The sequence below is a fragment of the Globicephala melas genome, chromosome 18, assembly GCF_963455315.2.
Source record: "Globicephala melas chromosome 18, mGloMel1.2, whole genome shotgun sequence".
NCBI classification, from domain to species: Eukaryota; Metazoa; Chordata; class Mammalia; order Artiodactyla; family Delphinidae; genus Globicephala; species Globicephala melas.
In genome coordinates, this window is record NC_083331.1 from 13,013,951 (window position 1) to 13,033,837 (window position 19,887).

Genomic DNA, 19,887 nt, shown 5'->3' on the forward strand with positions numbered 1-19,887 from the left:
CTGTCTACTTTTCTATCTCCCTTTTTCCCCGCTCTTTCTTTTCTTCTTCATCACTTGGGGTGGGTGAGTTGAATTTTTAACATAAATTTTCCCTTTGTGTAGTATAAAGAAAAATACAGGTGAAAAACTTACAACATTTTAAGAAAATTCAAATTCAGTATCTAAAACCATTAGGCCAAAAATCCACAAGTATCCATTAATTCATGTAACTGTACCCAGTATATACCAGAGGTTTTATATATATATATATATATATATAAAAAATATGTTTTATAAGTAAACACCATATAAATAAGACCTGTAAAAATATTATGTTTCTTAGTATAAATATTGTATGAGAGAGGATCCTTTTGGCATCAATCCCATGCTTCTCTGAGCTGCTGAATAGAATTTTACAGTCCAGGGCTATTCAAAGTGTCTTCCTTAGACCAGTTACATCAATATCACCTGATGAATTTGCAAGAAATGCAAATTTAGGCCCCTCCTTAATACTCCTGATTCCTGGGAATGGAGAAAAGGAATCTGTTTTAACAAGCTTTCCAAGTGATTCTTAGCACCTGAAAGTTTGAGAAGAACTGCTATAGTCATGTAATATTAGAATTTTATAAGTGCACAGGACCATAAAAAACAGATGTATTACTTTTTAGTAGAGAGATGTCCAAACCAACTTTATAGATATACTTAAAGATCATTACAGAAGAAAGAAGAATTGGAAGGATATGCATTTCAAAACAGATGTCCATCTCCTACACAGATGCAAAACCTCCTTGGTTAACACAAAACCTTCTGTCATCTTCAGAAGGTCTCAAGGCCATTCACCTTAATGCAGATAGGAAAAATTATCAAATCATGTTTCCATTCTTAAAACACGGCTTGCTTTCCATGAAAGTGGTAGAAAATGCTTTTTCTTAATGTTTATATGAGTGCTGGAGACATTTTAGTTGAACAATTCAGGAAACAACTTTGGGCAATTTTGACCCTGTTATAGCTGAAAATTGCAGGAGTCGACTTAGGACAAGACTACATGAATAAGAATTCACTTACATGTTAGCATTTCCTAGCTCAGCTCATTAGATGGCATGAATTATTCATGTACAATTCAATTAAACACTGTTTATTTTTTACTAATTCACTCATCATTTTGACACAAATTTTTTTAAAAAGGAAGAGAAAAGGAAAGAGGGGAAAAGAAAGGCAGGAAGGAGGAGGCAATAATATAATACTTTGGTTTGAAAAACATCCCCCAAAGTACAAAATAATCCCAATTGTCATTGCAGAACAAAAACATTTTATGTAAATTATGTGGTTTGGGATAAGATTGATGTTGTAAGAAATGCGGGGGAGTATGGGTGTGTGAGATTTCAGCACTGTCATATTGAATGGGGTGAGAAGAAAAAAATTATATTCTGTTCTAATTATATCAAACTATATTAGTTTAAACTGAAATAATAATTTCAGTGCTTTGAAAGAGTAATATTTTGATCTGTCTATGTAATTTTATCGGTTAGTTGTAACTGATAAAAATAGATTTTGGTTGCTGAAATTTGAACAGTGTTTGAGGTAGAATTTCATTAGAAATGGAAAGGATTAGAAACGAGAGCAGCTATTGTGAATCATTTCGAGGCATCATTCAATTTAGATGCAAGAAAATTGGGTGACAACTTCTATTTGGAAATCTATTAAAATTTGTTTTATGACTATAAACTGTGTATTATCTATGTCTTTTATTCCTATCTCTCAATAAAGTCATGAGATGATGAATTTCACATACAGATAATGCTCTAGGTAACATTATTAATAAAAATAATAGCAGTGAAAGGTATATCGATACTTGTCAGAACTTATGCTTTACCAATAACATAAACAATAGTTACCTTTACAAATGCAACGATTTTCAAGGAGATTGTTGCTAGATATAAGGAGTTCATCACAAAATCCATTAGATTCCACCAATCGTGGATGTAATCTTGAAGTCCACCATCCCACATTTGTTTAATTTCTCCCCATATAAAACCTGCAATTATAGAAAGATTCACATAAGTGTGATTTTTCAATGAAATCACTAAAAACAGAGGTCTATAATTAGGAATTAGAGAATCTTGGAGCTTCCAGAGACTACATAGTTACTCTAAATGCAACACCTATTTTTATAGGTAGTAATAATTGAGTCCCAGTCAGATTTGAAAACTTTCAGGACATTTAGCTAATTTGTAGAGAATTCTCTTGGGGCAGCTTCACTTTCTTTTATCCATTTGATAAATTGATAAGGTTGTGCAGTTTTGAATCAAACTATAATTCCTCTATACCTATATATCTTTCTCTGAAAAATATCATAACGTTTATTTGTAAACAGATACTTGAAGATATTTTTCCTCCCAAATCAAAATGACTCAAAGATTTATGAAAGAACAGTGTATCTAGTGAACATAACTGGCTTAATGCCTTTAAGCAGGGTACTTTGTGGTGTTTTTGTAAGCAATTAATACCTTCAGAGATCTGATTTCAGTTCTGGACAGAAGACGATTATAACATTCATACTTCAATAAAAGACCTTATATCTAGCAGTAGCTTTAAAGCTATATCCAGAGAAAATAAAAATCACTTTCCTTTATTATGGTCATGTTTTTAATAGGAAAGATTTTATTTTCAAATATTAGAAAGCACTTAAAAATATCACTGTATATCATTATTCTACTTCCATAATCGTATTAAATTTTTATAAATCTATTTTTACAGCCTAATGATGAGAAAGAAAGATATCAAAATATCTAGAATCAGGAAATATTAAAAGGATAAATATGATTTTAAAGCTATATTAAAGCAAGAAAACAACATGACTTTTAAGGTAATGATAGTTTGAAACATTGAATGTGGGTAGCACAGAGTTTCATATCTGTCCTACACTAAAAGCAAGAAAAAGTCATATAACTATAGAATTATGACTTTTCATGAATCCGTCAGAGAGGTGAGAAACCAAGGAGCCTATACTTCAAAGAAAAACAGGTTCCTGTAAAGAGAGTGACGAGGTGAGCATTAGCTCCCCTGTGGCAGAGTGCAGGGTAAGAAACACTGGCATCGGGCTTCCCTGGTGGCGCAGTGGTTGAGAGCCCACCTGCCGATGCAGGGGACACGGGTTCGCGCCCCGGTCCGGGAAGATCCCACATGCCGCAGAGCGGCTGGGCCCGTGAGCCATGGCCGCTGAGCCTGCGCGTCCGGAGCCTGTGCTCCGCAACGGGAGAGACCACAACAGTGAGAGGCCTGCGTACCGCAAAAAAAAAAAAAAAAAAGAAAAGAAAAGAAACACTGGCATCATACAAGAGAGAAGGACAATTTCAGAAAACCTTCTTAAACAAAATTCTAAAGGCTAAGTGTGAGCTAGTGTGAGAGGACAGAAGCCCTGGGAGACACAGGGGGGCATCCACTCACTAGTAAGCTCATCTCCATAGACCTCACCACTGCTCAAGAGGCTGATTCTGGGGGGAAGGCACAAAGCCCTACCCAAGCTCCTCACCCCTATGAAGCAGAACATGTTAGCCCTGTGGGAGAAGCAGAAAACAGTCCAGGGCCTAGAGTTTATACTAATATCCTTAGAGGCTTCCTACCACAGGAGGAAGGGCAGGAAACTCTCTTCGGCACATGACCTGCACAGTTTTACTGCCTTGAGAAGGAAGATTTGGATCACTGAGAAGCTCCACTCGTGATACCCAGGTGTAGTTTTACCTAAGTTTGACCCTAGACCTAGACAACAGACAAGCTTCCTGCCTCACATCACCAGGCTGACAAACACCGAGTAAGAAGCAGAAGCTGACAACTGGAGGAGTGGCAAACATATGGCTCAGAGGCAGAGGTGCTCAAGGAAGGCCAAAAGCTGTGGGTGGAGCAGGAATTCTGATAATAATCCTCTTCCCCACTTGTCTTAGTCTTAGTCTGTTCAGGCTGCTATAACAAAGCATCATAGATGAGTTGTTTTATAAACAACAGAAATTTACTTTTCATAGATCCGGAGGCTATAAGTCTAAGATCAGGGTATCAGGGTCAGGCTCTGGTGAGGGCCCTCTTTCATGTTGCAGACTGCTGACCTCTCTGTGGATCCTCACTTGGCAGAAAGAAAGCGAGCTAGCTCTCTGGTCTGTTCTTATAAGGGCACTAATCCCATTCTTGAGGGCTCCACACTCATGACCCAATTGCCTCCCAAAGGCTCCACCTCCAAAAACCATCACATTGTGAGTCAGGATTTCAGTGTGTGACTTTTGCGGGGGGGCAAAGACTTGTAGCCCATAACACCACTCTAAGCAGAAGTGTATGGTAGGCTGAAACTGATTGTAGCAACAATGAAACCCAAACCCAGCTCAGCTCCTGATTATATTGTGTCAAATTCCTGCACTAATGTTCTAGCAGAAGAGGTATGTCCATTTTCAAGCATAAATGCTATACACTTCTGTCTAGCCTTCTGCATAGGCAGAATAAATACCCTCACAAAATACACACATATGAGCACATGAACACCATGTTACATCATACTCAAACTGTTCAAAAAAAGATAAAGAAAAATTATTGAAGACATCACAGGGAGGGGGTGGGTGGAAATAAAAGACACGTTGCATACAAAGGAAGAAATATAGGACTGATATCAAACTGATTATCTGAAACCACGCAGGACAGACTGACATCATTAAAGTGCTGAAAAGAAAAAAAAGTCAATCCAGAATTCTATACACAGCACAAATATCTCTAATAAATGAAGGGTAGTGAAAAACTTTTTTCAGACAATCAAAAATTCAGACAGAGACCCATGCTACAAGAAATGCTAAAGGGATATTTTTTAGGCAGAACGTATATGATATTAAACAGAAATTTAGGTTTATAAAAAGAAATAAAAATCTCTATGCAGGAACTGTTAAAATGAAAATAAATATAAAATAGTTTTTCTTATTTCAAATTGCTCTAACAGATCATTGACTGCATAAAGCAAAAATAGCATATAGCAAAAATGTATTGTGGTTTATAACATGTATAACATATGTAAAGGTAAAACATATGACAACATTAGCACAGAAGGTGAGGAAGAGGAATTAGAAACATACTATCATAAGGTTCTTATACTACATGTAAAGCAAAATATTATTTGAAGTTTGACTGTGATAAATTAAATTTTACATTGTAAATCCTAGGGCTTTCTCTCAAAATATTTTTAAATGCATAAATAGCCACAAATGTAAATAAACACGGAGTTATAATAAATGATCCAAGAACAGGCAGAAAAAAAAGGGAAAAATACAGCAATAGATGGGGCAAATAGGAGAAACAATAGGGTAGATTTTAATTCTGTCAATATCAAAAATTACGTTGAATGAAAGGTAGGGTCTAAACACACTACTTAAAAGACAGAGATGTTCACATAGAATAAAGATGCAAAACATAACTATATGACGATTCATCGATAGGTTAAACATAAATGAATAACAACGTTACCATGAAATACTAATTCAAAAAAACTTAGATGGTTATATTAATGTAAGACTAGATATATTTCAGAAGAAGTGTTACTGGGTGTGTACAGGGATATAACATAGGATAAAAAGGTCAAATCACTCTGAAGACAGAACAGTCCTAAATATGAATGCAGCTAACAGAATAACCTGATAATGCAAGATGCCATAGAATTTAAATACAAATAGAGAAAGGTACAATTATAGTCTTTACTTTTCCTCTCTATAAGTAAATGAATCAGTAGGCAGAAGTTTAGTAAGAATATAGAAGTTCTGAACAACACTACCAACAGTCTGAAAATAGTAGAAGATGACACATATATATGGAATCTAAGAAAAAAAAAAAGGTCATGAAGAACCTAGGGGTAAGATGGGAATAAAGACACAGACCTACTAGAGAATGGACTTGAGGATGTGGGGAGGGGGAAGGGTAAGCTGAGACAAAGTGAGAGAGTGGCGTGGACATATATACATTACCAAAGGTAAAACAGATAGCTAGTGGGAAGCAGCCGCATAGCACAGGGAGATCAGCTCGGTCCTTTGTGACCACATAGAGGGGTGGGATAGGGAGGGTGAGAGGGAGAGAGACGCAAGAGGGAAGAGATATGGGAACATATGTATATGTGTGACTGATTCACTTTGTTATAAAGCAGAAACTAACACACCATTGTAAAGCAATTATACTCCAATAAAGATGTTAAAAAAAAAAAAAGAAAATAGCAGAAGACATTTTTTTGAAGTGCACATGGAACATTCACTAAGATAGACTATATAACTTCAACATATTTATACATGTTGAAATGTTTAAATGTTTACCATGACAACATAGCAAACAAAAAAATCAGTTATAAAAGGTACCTCAAAATCCCCAAATATTTTGCAATTAAATAATATGCTTCTGATAACCTTTGGTTAAAGAGAAATTAACAGAATAATTAGATAATATTTTGAAATGATTACAAATGAAAATACAACTGAAAGTTCTGTGATGCAGTTAACACAGTACTTAGAGTAGAATGCTTAATTAGAAAACAATAAGGGTCTCAAATCAGTGATCTCAGCTTCAACTGTGACATTGAAAAGAAGAGCAAATTAAACCCAAAACAAACAGAAGAAAGAAAATTTTAAAGCAGAAATCAATAAATTTTAAAATATAAAACTTGAGAAAAGTCAATGAAAACAGAATCTAATTCTCTGAAATGGTCACTAAAATTGATAAAAGTCTAGCTAGAATGGTCAAGAAAAAAAAAAAGAAGATATAAATGATCCATATCAGAAATGAAAGAAGGGACATAAATACAGATCTTACAGACTTCATAAGGATAAGTGATAAAATGAACTTGATACTCATAAATTTCACAACTTAAATAAATTGGACATTTTCCCGGAAAGACATAACCTTCCTAACTCACATAAGAGGAAATAGAATAACTTGAATTGTCCTATATTCATTAAAGAAAATGAATTCATAGTTAAAAACCTTCCAGCAAAGAAAAATTCAGGTCCAGTTCCTTCATGGTGATTCTACCAAACATTTAAGGAAAAAATAATGCCAGTGCTAATCAAACACTTACAAAATTACAAGAAAAAATGTTTAAAAAGTATGTATTTTTCTGATAAAAAGTCATACAAAAATAATACAAAGAAAACTACACGCTAATAACCCTTTGAATATGCATAAAATCCTCAACAGATATTAGTAAATTAAATACAGTAATATATAAACTTAATAATAAGTCATGACCAAATGCTGTTTTTCCCAGAAATGCAAGATTGTTTGAAAATTTAAGAATCAATCAATGTAATTTGTCACATCAACAGATATTTTGGGAAAAAAATCTTTTCATTAAATGCAATAAATCTTTTCAATAGATACAATAAATTCATTTGACCAAATTCAACATCCATTCATGACAAAAACTTTCAGCAAAGTAAGACTAGAAGGAAAATGTCTTGATTTGATAAAGGACATCTATAAAAATCTAAACTACCATCATACTTATTTTGTAAAGGGCCAGAAAATAAATAATTTAGGCTTTGCAATTAATGAATGAGTGTGGCTTTGTTATAATGAAACTATTTATAAAAACTGTCAAAGGGCCAGATTTGGCCTACTGGGCCACAGTTTGTCCTATATCTTGATTGTGGTGGTGCTATATGATTGTATGTGTTTGTCAACATTTTATATACCTGTGCCCTAGAAAAAAAAATTTAAAAGTAGTGGCAGCAAAAGTATAAAATAGTAAAAAATTTAAAAGTAGTGGCAGCAAAAATTATGAGAGATTTATGCTGGACAATGGAAATAGGGTTAGATTTAAAATAAAGAAATATAATAAAGTATCAATTGTAATATATTGCTGATAGATGTGCTTGAAAATTTGCACAATAGAACTCTGGAAGAAATAAAAGTATATTAGTCCATAATTATTTAGTGAAAACTAGCAATAGTTATTTAATATTATTAATAAAGTTTTATTTTAAAATTTTGTCACACTTAAATTAAGAACCCAGATGAGGACTGATTTCAGTTGAATTAAATATAGAGTGCATTTTAAAGTCTGCTGTAGACCACAGCTTTATTCTAGATTTGTTGTTATATCCAGCTTCCCCTTTGAAGTTTCTTTCATAAATAAATCTCTCTTGAGAACTCAGATAAAATTGGGCATATTTGGGGAGGTGATAATGATCACTGACTCCTTATTGAAGAAAGGAATATATAAGATCTGAATAAGATGTGATACACGCACTGATTTTATAGCTTGTGGGAAACTTACAATTTATATTATGCAATGAGGAAAAATGTTCGGTACTCATGGAAATACTCTCCTCTCACACATTCGTGGTGCTTTTTCCTACTGAGCCTGGGTACAGTCTCAGAATCCAGCACGCAACCACAACCTACATAAGAAATCTAAGGCCCCAAAAGGCCGTGTGACTAAAGCCAGTTAGTGGAGAAACCAGAACAGGATACCAGTCTCCTTAGGCAGTGCTCTTAGACAATATTTTCTTACTCCTGAGATCTCACAATGGAGCTTGTTTTGTTTTGCTTGAAACTTTGCCAATTCCCAGAGATGAGGCGATGTGAGCATTGCAATCGTTGATTGAACAAATGCATTCAAGTTCACTTTCATCAGAAGGCATAGTGATAATGTCAGGTGAGTGAATTGCCAGGCTCAGCTCAACTAGTAATCAGCTTTGTAATCTTAGCCAGTAGTCTCGTCCTTCTAGGTTTCAGTTATCTCACTTCAAAAAAAGAAAGGTTTGGATTATCACAGAATTCTATAGATAGAATCATACAAGAAGTATAATTCTACCTTAATGGTATAAATAAGCCAGACACTGATTCTTCCTGTTTGAATTATCAATATTCTATGAAACTCAGTCATCACAATAGCTGACATGAGAGATTAAAAACTTTTCTGTACCAGAGGGCACACACCAGCTTTGGTCTGCCCCAGAAAGCAGAAATTGGATCTATGATATGGAAGTTATAGAACGGAACCTTCTTGCCCAATGTAAGGGGGATTCTCTGGCAGAGTTGTCCCCGAACTGGAATGGATCACCGTTTGAGGTTACGATTCCAATGCAGAGCCTCGAATGTCTTTGATCAGTCATACTCCAGAGAAATTCTAGCAATGAGTGGAGACTTGTTCCACTGGACCTCTAAAGGTCATTCCAACTTTATGAATTTGTGATTCTGGTGTTTTCAAATTTTGTATGTATTTTAAAATGAAATATATTTAAAAATACCTATTAACCAACAAGAGGGTTTATATTTTATTTCCCTTTATAGATAAATTGTATCTCTTTTTTTGCTTCTACCCAACTGGAAAGCCAAATGGGATTATTAACAGTCACCAAAATACGGAACTTCAAATATTTTGTGGGTAATTATGTAAAAGAGTAAAGACACCAAAACTAACTGCTTTAGAGGGGAAGGAGGTATGAAGAAGCAGTTAGGAGCTCAGTAGAAAGCAGCATTTTAACCTGGAGCCCCTTAATATCTGAACAGACTCTGTTCCTATTAGACAGATTCAAGGACATGACACTTCAGTAGATGACCTCTAAGGTTTCTGAAGAAGAGTCAAAACAAAAACTCACAATTCGGATATATTACAGTTCCTTTGGAGTTCAAAGAATAGACATAAAATCTAACCTTCTGAATTATACAAAAATTATATTACTCCTGACTTTGGAAAGGCACAACTGTATGGAAAAAACAGAGATCCTGATGAAATTGAGGACTTAGCCCACTGTTTTTTCAACCTGAACTGTAAATGAGACTGGCAGTCAGTGCTGGTTGGCTAATGGGGTTTGGGATCTTTTGTTTTCAAAGCACCAGACTGTAGGATCACTTCCTACAGCTGTTTGGATCACTTCCTGTATCACCACATCCTTGTTTGATGACATTGATTTCTATTTGTTATGAGCACGTTAGTGAAATACCAAGTTTCCTCTATTCTGGCAATATTCACCGAAATTTTAGAAGAAACAAGCCTTTAGAAAAACTGGAAGGTGCTATTAACTGGCTGAAAAATGCATCCAGATAGTAAACTATTCGTGGTAACCAAAAAACGACTAAAGCAAACAAAGCTTGAGGGAGCTTCTGTCAGAAAATGTTTGTGCTGGTCCCACAATGGGAACATTTCAAAGTTATTCTCTGCTGTTTATAAACAGGTGACATGATTTCTCAGCGTGGTGGTGGAAGTCTAATTACAAGCATTGATCTAAGACTGCAGGGACCAACCACGGAAAGATCGCAGTACCAGTGAGTCAGAGAACTTCCTTTAAAACTATTTGTGGATGCCTGGAAGTCTGGGCTATTGTTTTCTACCTTTCCCGTAACAGTTTTCCCCAGGGCTATTCTGTTGCATCCCATCACGTGAAGCTGGCTGTGGGGGGCGGATGGAGCAGGCCGACCTCCGATGCTGCACTTAGCAGCCTCGATTTCACGTGAGAAACGTGTAGCTCTGCACACAGACCTCTCGCCTCTCCCTTCTTGCTGTCAGTATTTACACGAAGAGTAAATAACCCCAAGCAAAGAGCAAGTCAGCTTTTCACCTGCGACACCTCTAGGGCTTTTTACAGCAGCCCCAGAGCTAGTGGAGGGATCTGGCCTTGGAAGTCCCTTGACAGAACACTGAAATCCAGGCTGTGGCACCAATCAATGAAGATAAAGGCAACAAAAAAGAATTCTTCTTCGCTGGAGGGTTTTATTCCCTCCCCAAGTCAGGAAACAAAAAGGTAGTTTCTTGTCAAAATTCTGCTTTTGTACAAAAAGAAATCTAAATGCAGCTATTTTACTCAGTAGAGACTCACATGATGCCAGACCTATAAGAGGCACTAAGTTAAGGGGCGGCTGCTACGGTCTCAGCGTTATTCTTAAAACCCAAACAATAAAGAGCCTCGAGTATCCAGCTTCTGAAAAGAGCGTCCAGAAAACTGCAGCCCTTCCCGCTGGGGAGTCCTGAGGGGTGAGGACCATATCTGCTACCAGCCTCCTGCCACACTCTAACCCATGGGTTATACAGAGAGAACGCTGGGAAGAGGGGCCCAGAGAGCTGTGAGCTCAGGGCACTGCAGTTCGGGGCTAGCGACCTCACCAGCACCGCCACCTCCCTAGGTCAAGTGTAGGAGACTCCACGAAAATGCCTCACAAAGATGGGGGGTTTCTGCCAGGAGAAGCTGGCTCTTAACGCCTGCTGGGGCATCTTCCCGAGCACTTGGGCTGCTCGTCTCTCACTTGGCTTGCACTTCAGGGAAAACAAACCAACAGTGGGTCTTCCCCAGGCAGCTGGGGAGCTGGCAGCAGCCTGGCCCCTTGCCACCTGAGGTAGTAAGGTTTTGTGATCTCTTGGGGGAGCTAGTGCTTATCACGGGAAGAAGCCGGGCTTTAGCCGTCTCGTTCTCCTGCCCTTGCTAGGGTCACAGGACCCATAAAGGGGCCAACTGCTGGTTATGAGTTCCCAGGCTGGAAGATGTCAGGCAGAGCTGAAACTCGGATTCAGAGAACTATGTCGTGTGCAGGTACACAGGACCCTCTAAAGAACACTCGTGGACCCATCAGGAGAGTCAGAGGGTCAAGACCTGTCACATAGGCCACTCAGTATAAGCCAGAGATGCAGACAACCAACAAGGGAAGAGCTGTGACCAGGGTACCAAGGAGGTAAAGAAGACTTCTAACTTTTCCTGACATCCTTCTTGCCTGCAGAAACCAAGCAATGGGGAGAACAGAAAAAGTCTATGTCCCTCCTTCCATTCCAGTGTTGGGGTCGAAGGATGAGCAAAAAATGAATATTTCCGGGTCCTTTGATACACGTGTCAGGCCTTTGTGGGGAAGAGGAGAGCTTTCAACTGATGGTAAACTTCCTGTTTTAAACTGAACTGGGACTACTTTTTAATAACTCAAAATTTCAGGAAATTGATGATATCTACTAGACAGATAGTGAAGGGAAAGGGTATTTGGTGCAGGGTGGTTGGGAAGAGTGATTGGAAAAGGTTAAACCATTTCATGTTTAGATTCTAATGAGTCTCAATTCCTCAATAAAGCTGAAATCGGAACTAAATACGAAACCTGCATAAAATTTGGTTTCTAGAATTGTTTCTTAATCTTTAGTGTTTAAAGACCTCTGAACTTTCTGAATCAGTCAACCAAGGGGAGAATTCAAAATCTAAATTTTTCATAAAAAATTCACAGTGATTATGATTATAGTCAGCACACCACGTTTCAAGAAACGCTGACTTAAAGGGACAGTGAATAGTCAAATATGCTTAGTTTGAAGACATCTAAAAACCCTTAAATTACTACAGTTTTGATAGCATCAATTTAACATTTAGAGGAAAAAAATTAGGAATATACAATTAAGGAAGTACATGTTTTGAAACTGTGCCAAGGAACAATACGATGCTAGTTTTCGATTATGATGTAAAAAATGTAGAACTTTAGAATTCTAGCTCATCTGATTGCTTACGACATAAATGTAGTAACTTAAAAATCAAGTAAAATGTTTCTGTCAATGCAGTATTAGACTTTTTATAGGATTTCTGTTTAATTTAAAATTTTCCATGAGAACTAAGGCATTATATATTTATGTAGGTGGAGAAACAATGAATAAATATTCCTCAGGTCTTTTCTCAAGTCACCTTTTCAATGAGTGGCAGTAGTTGCTTAATAGATATTTTTGAATGAGTGATTATTAATTTTTCACTATGAAGATTACCACTTTCCACCTACTGTAAGCTTCTATTTTTGAAACAGTTATGTGCAAAAGAAATATAATTATCTCTTTACATTTCCTGAAGCCCTACTACACACACACATACATATACACACCAATGAAAGATTAAAAAATTAATGATATCCCTGGAAGCAAGGAAATTTACCTTTATGTCTTAGCAAGTGAACATGGAAACTAAAAGGGAAGCATCTCAAGGTCATGGCAAAGGACTTTATTCTTTCTTTCTTAGAATAGAAATTGCTTCTGTGAGTATTAGGGAACCATTTATAATGCATGTGTTTTAGAACAGAGACGGGTGGTGGAGATGAAGATGGAGGGTCCTGCTGATGTGATGCTGATGGCAACGCTAAGTTCGCTATATTAACAAGCATCACCTTCAATAGGAAATTATATCAAGTGTGTATCTCAAAGAGCGTTGCATCTTTAATAAATTAGAAACGTGGTCCACTCAAATTTGACCTTTGTAAAGACTTAAGTTGGTAAACAGAGGCAGAGAAAACAGGAAAGAAGTCTGTGGATGGAAACTTGAGTTCTTGGGCTGTTTTTGCCCCTTTAAATTCCATTTCTCACACTCCGAGGGCAGTATTTATGGAGGATAAAGGCTCTAGCTCTGGAGTTAGACTAACTGGAGTTTGAATCTAGTATCTACCATTTGTTAGCTCCTTGAACCTAGGAAAGTGATCTCACTTTTCTAAGCCTATTTCCTCTCTATTAAATGAGATACTAACATCATTTATTATAAGTAAAGTGGAGTTGACTATGAAGTTCAAATAAAAACACACATTTGAATCACTTAGCACAGTGCCAAATTTCTTAGTTTCTATTGTTATTACCACCATCACTACTATTACCATTATTGTTATTCTGAACTAACAGAAACCACTTCCAGCTTACCGCCAATCTTTTACTCTGACCCTCCCTCATTTCCTATGTACTCCTCTTTTCCTATCTTTTCTCCTCTTCCCTTGAACCATCAGAACCACGGTCGTCAAACATTCTCCCAAGGCCTGTAGATTTCACTTGTTGGTGCACCAAATTTGTATTGCATATATGACCTAAAAGACTTAATTTTCTCTCCACTAAAGAAGTCAATACTCTGTAATGGCTTATATGGGGAAAGAATCTAAAAAAGAGTGGGTATATGTATACGTATAACTGATTCACTTTTCTGTACATCTGAAACTAACACAACACTGTAAATCAACTGTACACCAATAAAAAGTATTAAAAAATAGAAAAGGAAGTCATTTGGTCAGCAATGGTATGTGCACACTGAACACTTTACAACTATATGAATACTTTGTTGTTTGAGATTTTACTGTGTTAGTCTTGATAAATCTTGGTAAAGATGACTTTAAAATTTCTTCCTCACAAATAAACAGGAAAATGAGAATTCTATGTCATGCTGCAATGATTATCTGGTTTTCTGGAAAATTAAAATATCCCTTTAAATTAATAAACGGATGTTCTGCAGCTGTGTTTCAGTTGTCTATATGTGTCTGCAGCTAGTTTGCTGAGGTGGTTAGAATACCTAGTCAAGGGAGAGAGTGGGGAAATCTATAGACTTGTTTCTTATAATTCTTAATTTGGGGGAAGACGGATAATTGAAGGGTGAGGCTGAAAGTACGAGTACCTGAAGCCATGTGATCTTAATGCCTTTTAGACAAAAGATGAAGAAATGGTAATAGGAAAGAAAGAATATATACAGGATTGTTTGTCCCTGAGTCTTTATCTAGATGTGAACGTGATCACCATTTTTTATTTTCCATTTGGCAGGCCTTGTTGAAATTTTCAGATTTGCTAATATCAACCCTTTAAAAGATAAAAATATAAAATAAATTATGAAAATGAGAGGCCAGTTTTGTTGCAGAAAAATTGTTAAATAAGTATGTATTATAGGCAAGACAGAATCTGGATCTTATGAGCAATTCTTAATTTATGCCTAGAAATTCACTGGAAGCTTTTTTTTTTTTTTTTTTTTTTTTTTTTTTGCGGTACTCGGGCCTCTCACTGTTGTGGCCTCTCCCATTGCGGAGCACAGGCTCCGGACGCGCAGGCTCAGCGGCCATGGCTCACGGGCCTAGCTGCTCCGGGGCATGTGGGATCTTCCCGTTCCGGGGCACGAACCCGCGTCCCCTGCATTGGCAGGCGGATTTCCAACCACTGCACCACCAGGGAAGCCCTAGAAGCTATTTTTAACAGATCTCATATCTCTTCCTCTGATATATCTTTTCCTCAGTTCACCATTCTCAGCATGCACAGATTTATATGCTATATAATTATGACATATTCTTAAGCACACACATAATATCAAGTCACTTCAGCAGCCATTCGGCAGTATTCTCATTGGGAACAAGGTATTTCCTGCTTTATTAATATGATAGCTTTCATTAACATTCTACTTCTTTTGTGGAAAATGTTATCAATTTCATATTCTTTTTGGTAAGTGATAACTTAAGTCTAATCTGGATGTTTCATATATATGCACACTTTTTTTTTTTTTGCAGGAGAAGAAGCTATGACACAAATTTAATTGTTACAGTTGAGTTATAATGGATTCTGTGGAAAAATCCAATCTAGTTTTGGGAAGGCTTTAAAAATTAGCATTCAAAAAAGTTTTTTTTTTCACATTTTACTCCACATTATCTCCAGAAACAAATGACATCTACTGGAGTTAAAACTTCTGCTTTAATTTAGATGAATTCTCATAATACGCATTCTACATATAACATGCTATATTTAGTTTGCATTTAAATTCTATATAAAAATGAGTTTCTCATATGAATATTATATTCATTTCATATCCTTAGTATTATATTGTTAAAATCAAACCTTTAATAAATTAAGAGCCTTGGGGTCATGACACAACAGAATACAGAAGCAGCCATGTCTCTGATCTGACCCCAGGCTTCTTTTAATCCATCACAGTCTTCCCGGTGATACTTTCTCTCTATTGAAATTGAAAAGCATAGCTCTGTTATCAGGCCATATGCATGCAGGATGAAACTGTTGTTTTACTTTTTACTCTAGTTCAAATGGGTAATTTGACAATCTGAGAAATATCCTGGTGTCTATCTGTCTAGAATCTACCTTTCTACTGACAGAGTTCTAACGGAATTATCTGTGATTAGTTTTCTCTGTTGCTTAAAACTGTATCTCTCAAGATGACCAGAATCATAATTTTTATCCCTTTATCAGGCTTTTAAATTTCTTTGCTTATATGCTAAATTCATCCTGACAGCAAACTTAGGTAAGACGATCTCTAGAGGTTATTTGATGGGAGAAAAGAAGGGTTGATAACCTTCAATCTGAAGGAAAAATAATTCGAAAAGCTTTGCTAGAGATGAGCTACAATTTATCAATCACACCACAGCGAAAGGATATAAGGACCACTGTAGATTCTCTTCTAAAGATATCAAACTCAATAGACTTCAATTTATATAGTCAAAAAGATGTTGAACTTCAACAGGAAAGACAGTGAAAATAACACAGAAACATTAGTCTCCACTGAACTAAATCACAAGGTATCTGGATCTGTCATGTTGTATAATCTTATTGCTGAAACACAGCAAAGTATATAACATGGAAATTCCCAAGCAAAAACCATACTTCTTCAGATAAAGGGATTGATTTGAGAGGATAAGCTTTAAAGTTAGAAAAATTTTCTATTCAAAAAAGTTGGAAATTTATGATATATAAAACAAGTAAAGCAAAAGTCTTTTTGCCAGGATAAACAAAATGAGAAGTATCAAAGTAATCATTTCCCTTAAACTACAGTATCATAGGTCTGGGAAAAATCTGAAAATGGAAGGAAAGGAAGTTTAGTAAAATGAAAAAATATTTCTTTACAGAACAAGCAACTCACAGAGGTGACATGAGATGAAAACCTAAGTCGGTTCAAGGAGACTTGAGAAAAACCCATGCGCAGAACTTCATTCAGTCACTGGGAACATTAACATGATGAGGGAAACACAAGCCACACACTTCTCCGTAAGTCGTGAAGTCTTGTTATTATAAACCTAGAGCCTTACAATGCAGGGACCATGAAATGTACAGTCACTCACTTTACCAAACAGCAGGACTGAGTGAGGCAATATAGAAGGTTCATTGATATAGTCAGCAAATGAGACCATGCTTTTTTTGCGTCTATCACACTTCTGGTAAAAGGTTAAAGGATTCCTACCCTGTTGTCTTTAGCCCTCTTCCCTCCACCCACTCCCTCTCCCCACCAACGAAAAGATCAATTTTCTCTGTGCCAATAATGATAGGTCCCCAGGACAGGATAACAGGACACAGTGGGACTGAAGAAGTTATCACTCTGAATCTTTCATCTTATTGATGAAAACACAGAAAATCCTGAGAGATTGTGTCCACCCATAATTTAATAGTCTCTCAGTGGTAGAACTTGGACATGTATTCAAATCCATTTTTCTTCTACAGCCAAATAACATGGAGAATACCCGTTATAATCATGACTCTAGCAAAGCACTTAGAACTCAGCCTTAGATACGAGGCACTCAGAACTCACCAGACTTGATGAATAATCTGTTTTGACAGATCTATTTGATATAGAAACATTCTTTTTCTCATGCTCTGTTATTTAAGCAAGATGATCATTCATGGGTATTTTTTAAATTGTAGAACATCTCTTTTCATCCTAAAGATTCCCATATAAATGAACTCCCTCTGCAGGATATCTTCAGGAAAGGTTGCCTTTAGCAGCTACTTCTTTTGGCTGGAACTATAGTTCTCATAATTAAATTTCTACCTTATTTAACCATTCAGCTGAAATTTGGATACGGTTTCTTCTAGCCAATTTTCACGGAAAATTATGTGACAAGTTTTGCATGTAGGAGGCAGCCAATGACTGTTTTACTTCTATGAATTATTCAAAGTTTGGAGCTTCTAATTTTCATATTATATACCACTTCTGATATTATATCACATATCTCATTGTTTGTTTATTATCCATTTCTTCCAGTAAAATTTAACCTTCATAAGGAGAAGAGATCTTTTCTTTTCTTTTTCTTTCTTTCCTTCCTTTCTTCCTTCCTTCCTTTCTTTTCCTTTCTTTCTTTCTTTCTTTCTTTCTCTTTCTTTCTTTTTCTTTCTTTTTCTTTCATTTTCTTTCTTCATTTTTTCTTTCTTTCTTCTTTTTTTAATTTTTGTTTCACTATTGCCCTGTACTGCCCTTAATCCATAGAAAGTACCCTACATATTTTCATTGACTATATAAAGAAAAGACTAGAAGTATTATATCTACTTATGCTGCATTATATCTATACCATTTTTCAAAGTGAAATGTTCTGTGTTTCACTTGGGCCACCAGGATTTTTAGACATTCAATATAAGTTACACACAATGGGAAATTTGACTTCCAAAAGCTTCCTTATGAATTGTTCCCAAGAAATTTTCTATGAAGAAAACTCAATAAAGAACAGGTTCCTATGGGGAGATATTTAATTTAAATGGATACAGGTAGGATAATTTTATATTTAATATCAATTGCTATGTCATAATTGTTTTATTCAAAAAGACATTTACAGACTATATAAACCATCCCAAGATCACACTTTACTTCAGATTGAGAATGTATCTTATTTTTTTTTTCAGATTGAGAATGTATCTTATTTTAACGTTCACTTGAGAAGGGTTTTTTTTAATTATTAGAAATATTTGTAAGACATCAAATCTTGTTCCTAAGCACTTTTCTTACTGTCAGTACTTACAGTATTTGTAATCTTTAAAAAGTGTATCTATCTCAGTTTCAGATACTGGTTTTTTTTCCCTGCCTTTTCCTCATTTTACAGTCTCTCCAGCCGTTTTGACAGTTAATCCAAACTGATCTTCTGAGATTATGAATCATTAAATTTGTCGCATATTTTCTAATTAGTAAGTGCTGAGATGGATATAATATCAGAGAGGTTTAAAATGATGAGCTAAATTGAGAAAACGTGATTTCTCAGCAAACCACCGTAGGATAGAAGGAAGAATACTTAAAATTTAAATTTTAACTATGACTTCAATAACAAGAGGAAAGGAAAACAAGGTTTTTACCAGCTACTCTGAGGTTTTCTACCTTACCATGATTTGCTGAAGATCTAAAACAAAATTTTTTTCTATGAAAAGAACAGAGAGAGATGGAGGATGTCCTACTGTTTAATTTCCTATTATTTTGCTTTACTATATAGTTTCAAAGATAAACTTAAATGAATTGATTTTAAAACATGGTTAGTTATTTTATGTACAGAATCACTAATTCTGCAGAGTAATTTGTACTTTTAGAAGGTGTATCTGTTAAGAAAATTAAAAAGATTATTTACATGTGGCTAATGAGACATGTTGAAAGGCTTCAGAAGACAAACATACTAAAAAAAAAGAAAAACCAAAACCCAGAAAATCATTCACGGGACCTGAAGTCATGAAAGTCTGGAATTCTAAAACCTAAAGTTAACGTTTTGTAGGCTGCATTTGGGGGCAGGTCCACCGCAGTCTGTGAAGTATTTATTTAGCTTTGAGGATTAAGACTTGGAGCTACAATGGTCAGAACCTGTTTTAAACATTCCTATGTCCCCAACTTTAATGAATATTCTTTTCTGAGCAACAAAATTCCATGGCAGCAACACGTTTGGATTATATTTTCTATAGTATCACATTTACCCAGGACCCATGGTAATATCATCCACTCGACGATGGTTGGTGGTGGACCTTGCCTGTTCAAGTCTGACCTGTCGATGTGCTGAGAGGCAAGCAGCAGCAGGAACAAAAAAGTCAAATAGGATGCTGTGTGGCAGATGAACTTGATAAATGGCTTTCGGATGAACAGTCCAAGGGGGCTTTTGGGAGCTATAAGGTAGCACACAGAGAAGACAGGAAAAAGAAGTCCTATTATGAAACACGTCACCATCTTCACGGCCCAGTGTCTTCTCCTCCAGCCGGGAAACTCATCGTACCAGCGAGATGCCAGCAGCTGTTGACAGTTGGGCTGAGCAACAAACTACAGGGAAAGGAAAGGAAAAGTGAGAGTCAGGGTTACACGCAGGGGCTCCAGCTCATCAACAGGAACACAGTGTTATCGTTCAAGTCACAAGTTCTGCCAAACATAAAATAATTTTATGTTTACACCATCATAAAGTGCTTTAAGCCATTCTGTGAACAAA

The 19,887-nt window shown here is 36.1% G+C and overlaps 1 protein-coding gene across 2 annotated transcripts in view; it reads right to left on the reverse strand.

The window, feature by feature from the left end:
• TRPC4 (transient receptor potential cation channel subfamily C member 4) overlaps nucleotides 1-19,887 on the reverse strand; it is a 161,365-nt gene that overhangs the window by 32,133 nt on the left and 109,345 nt on the right. For both annotated transcript variants that reach the window (XM_060288122.1, XM_030882455.3), the window contains exons 4-5: nucleotides 19,388-19,724; nucleotides 1,875-2,014 (exon numbers count right to left, since the gene is read on the reverse strand). In XM_060288122.1, coding sequence (XP_060144105.1) covers nucleotides 1,875-2,014; nucleotides 19,388-19,724 — 477 coding nt within the window. The remainder of the gene's footprint in view (nucleotides 1-1,874; nucleotides 2,015-19,387; nucleotides 19,725-19,887) is intronic.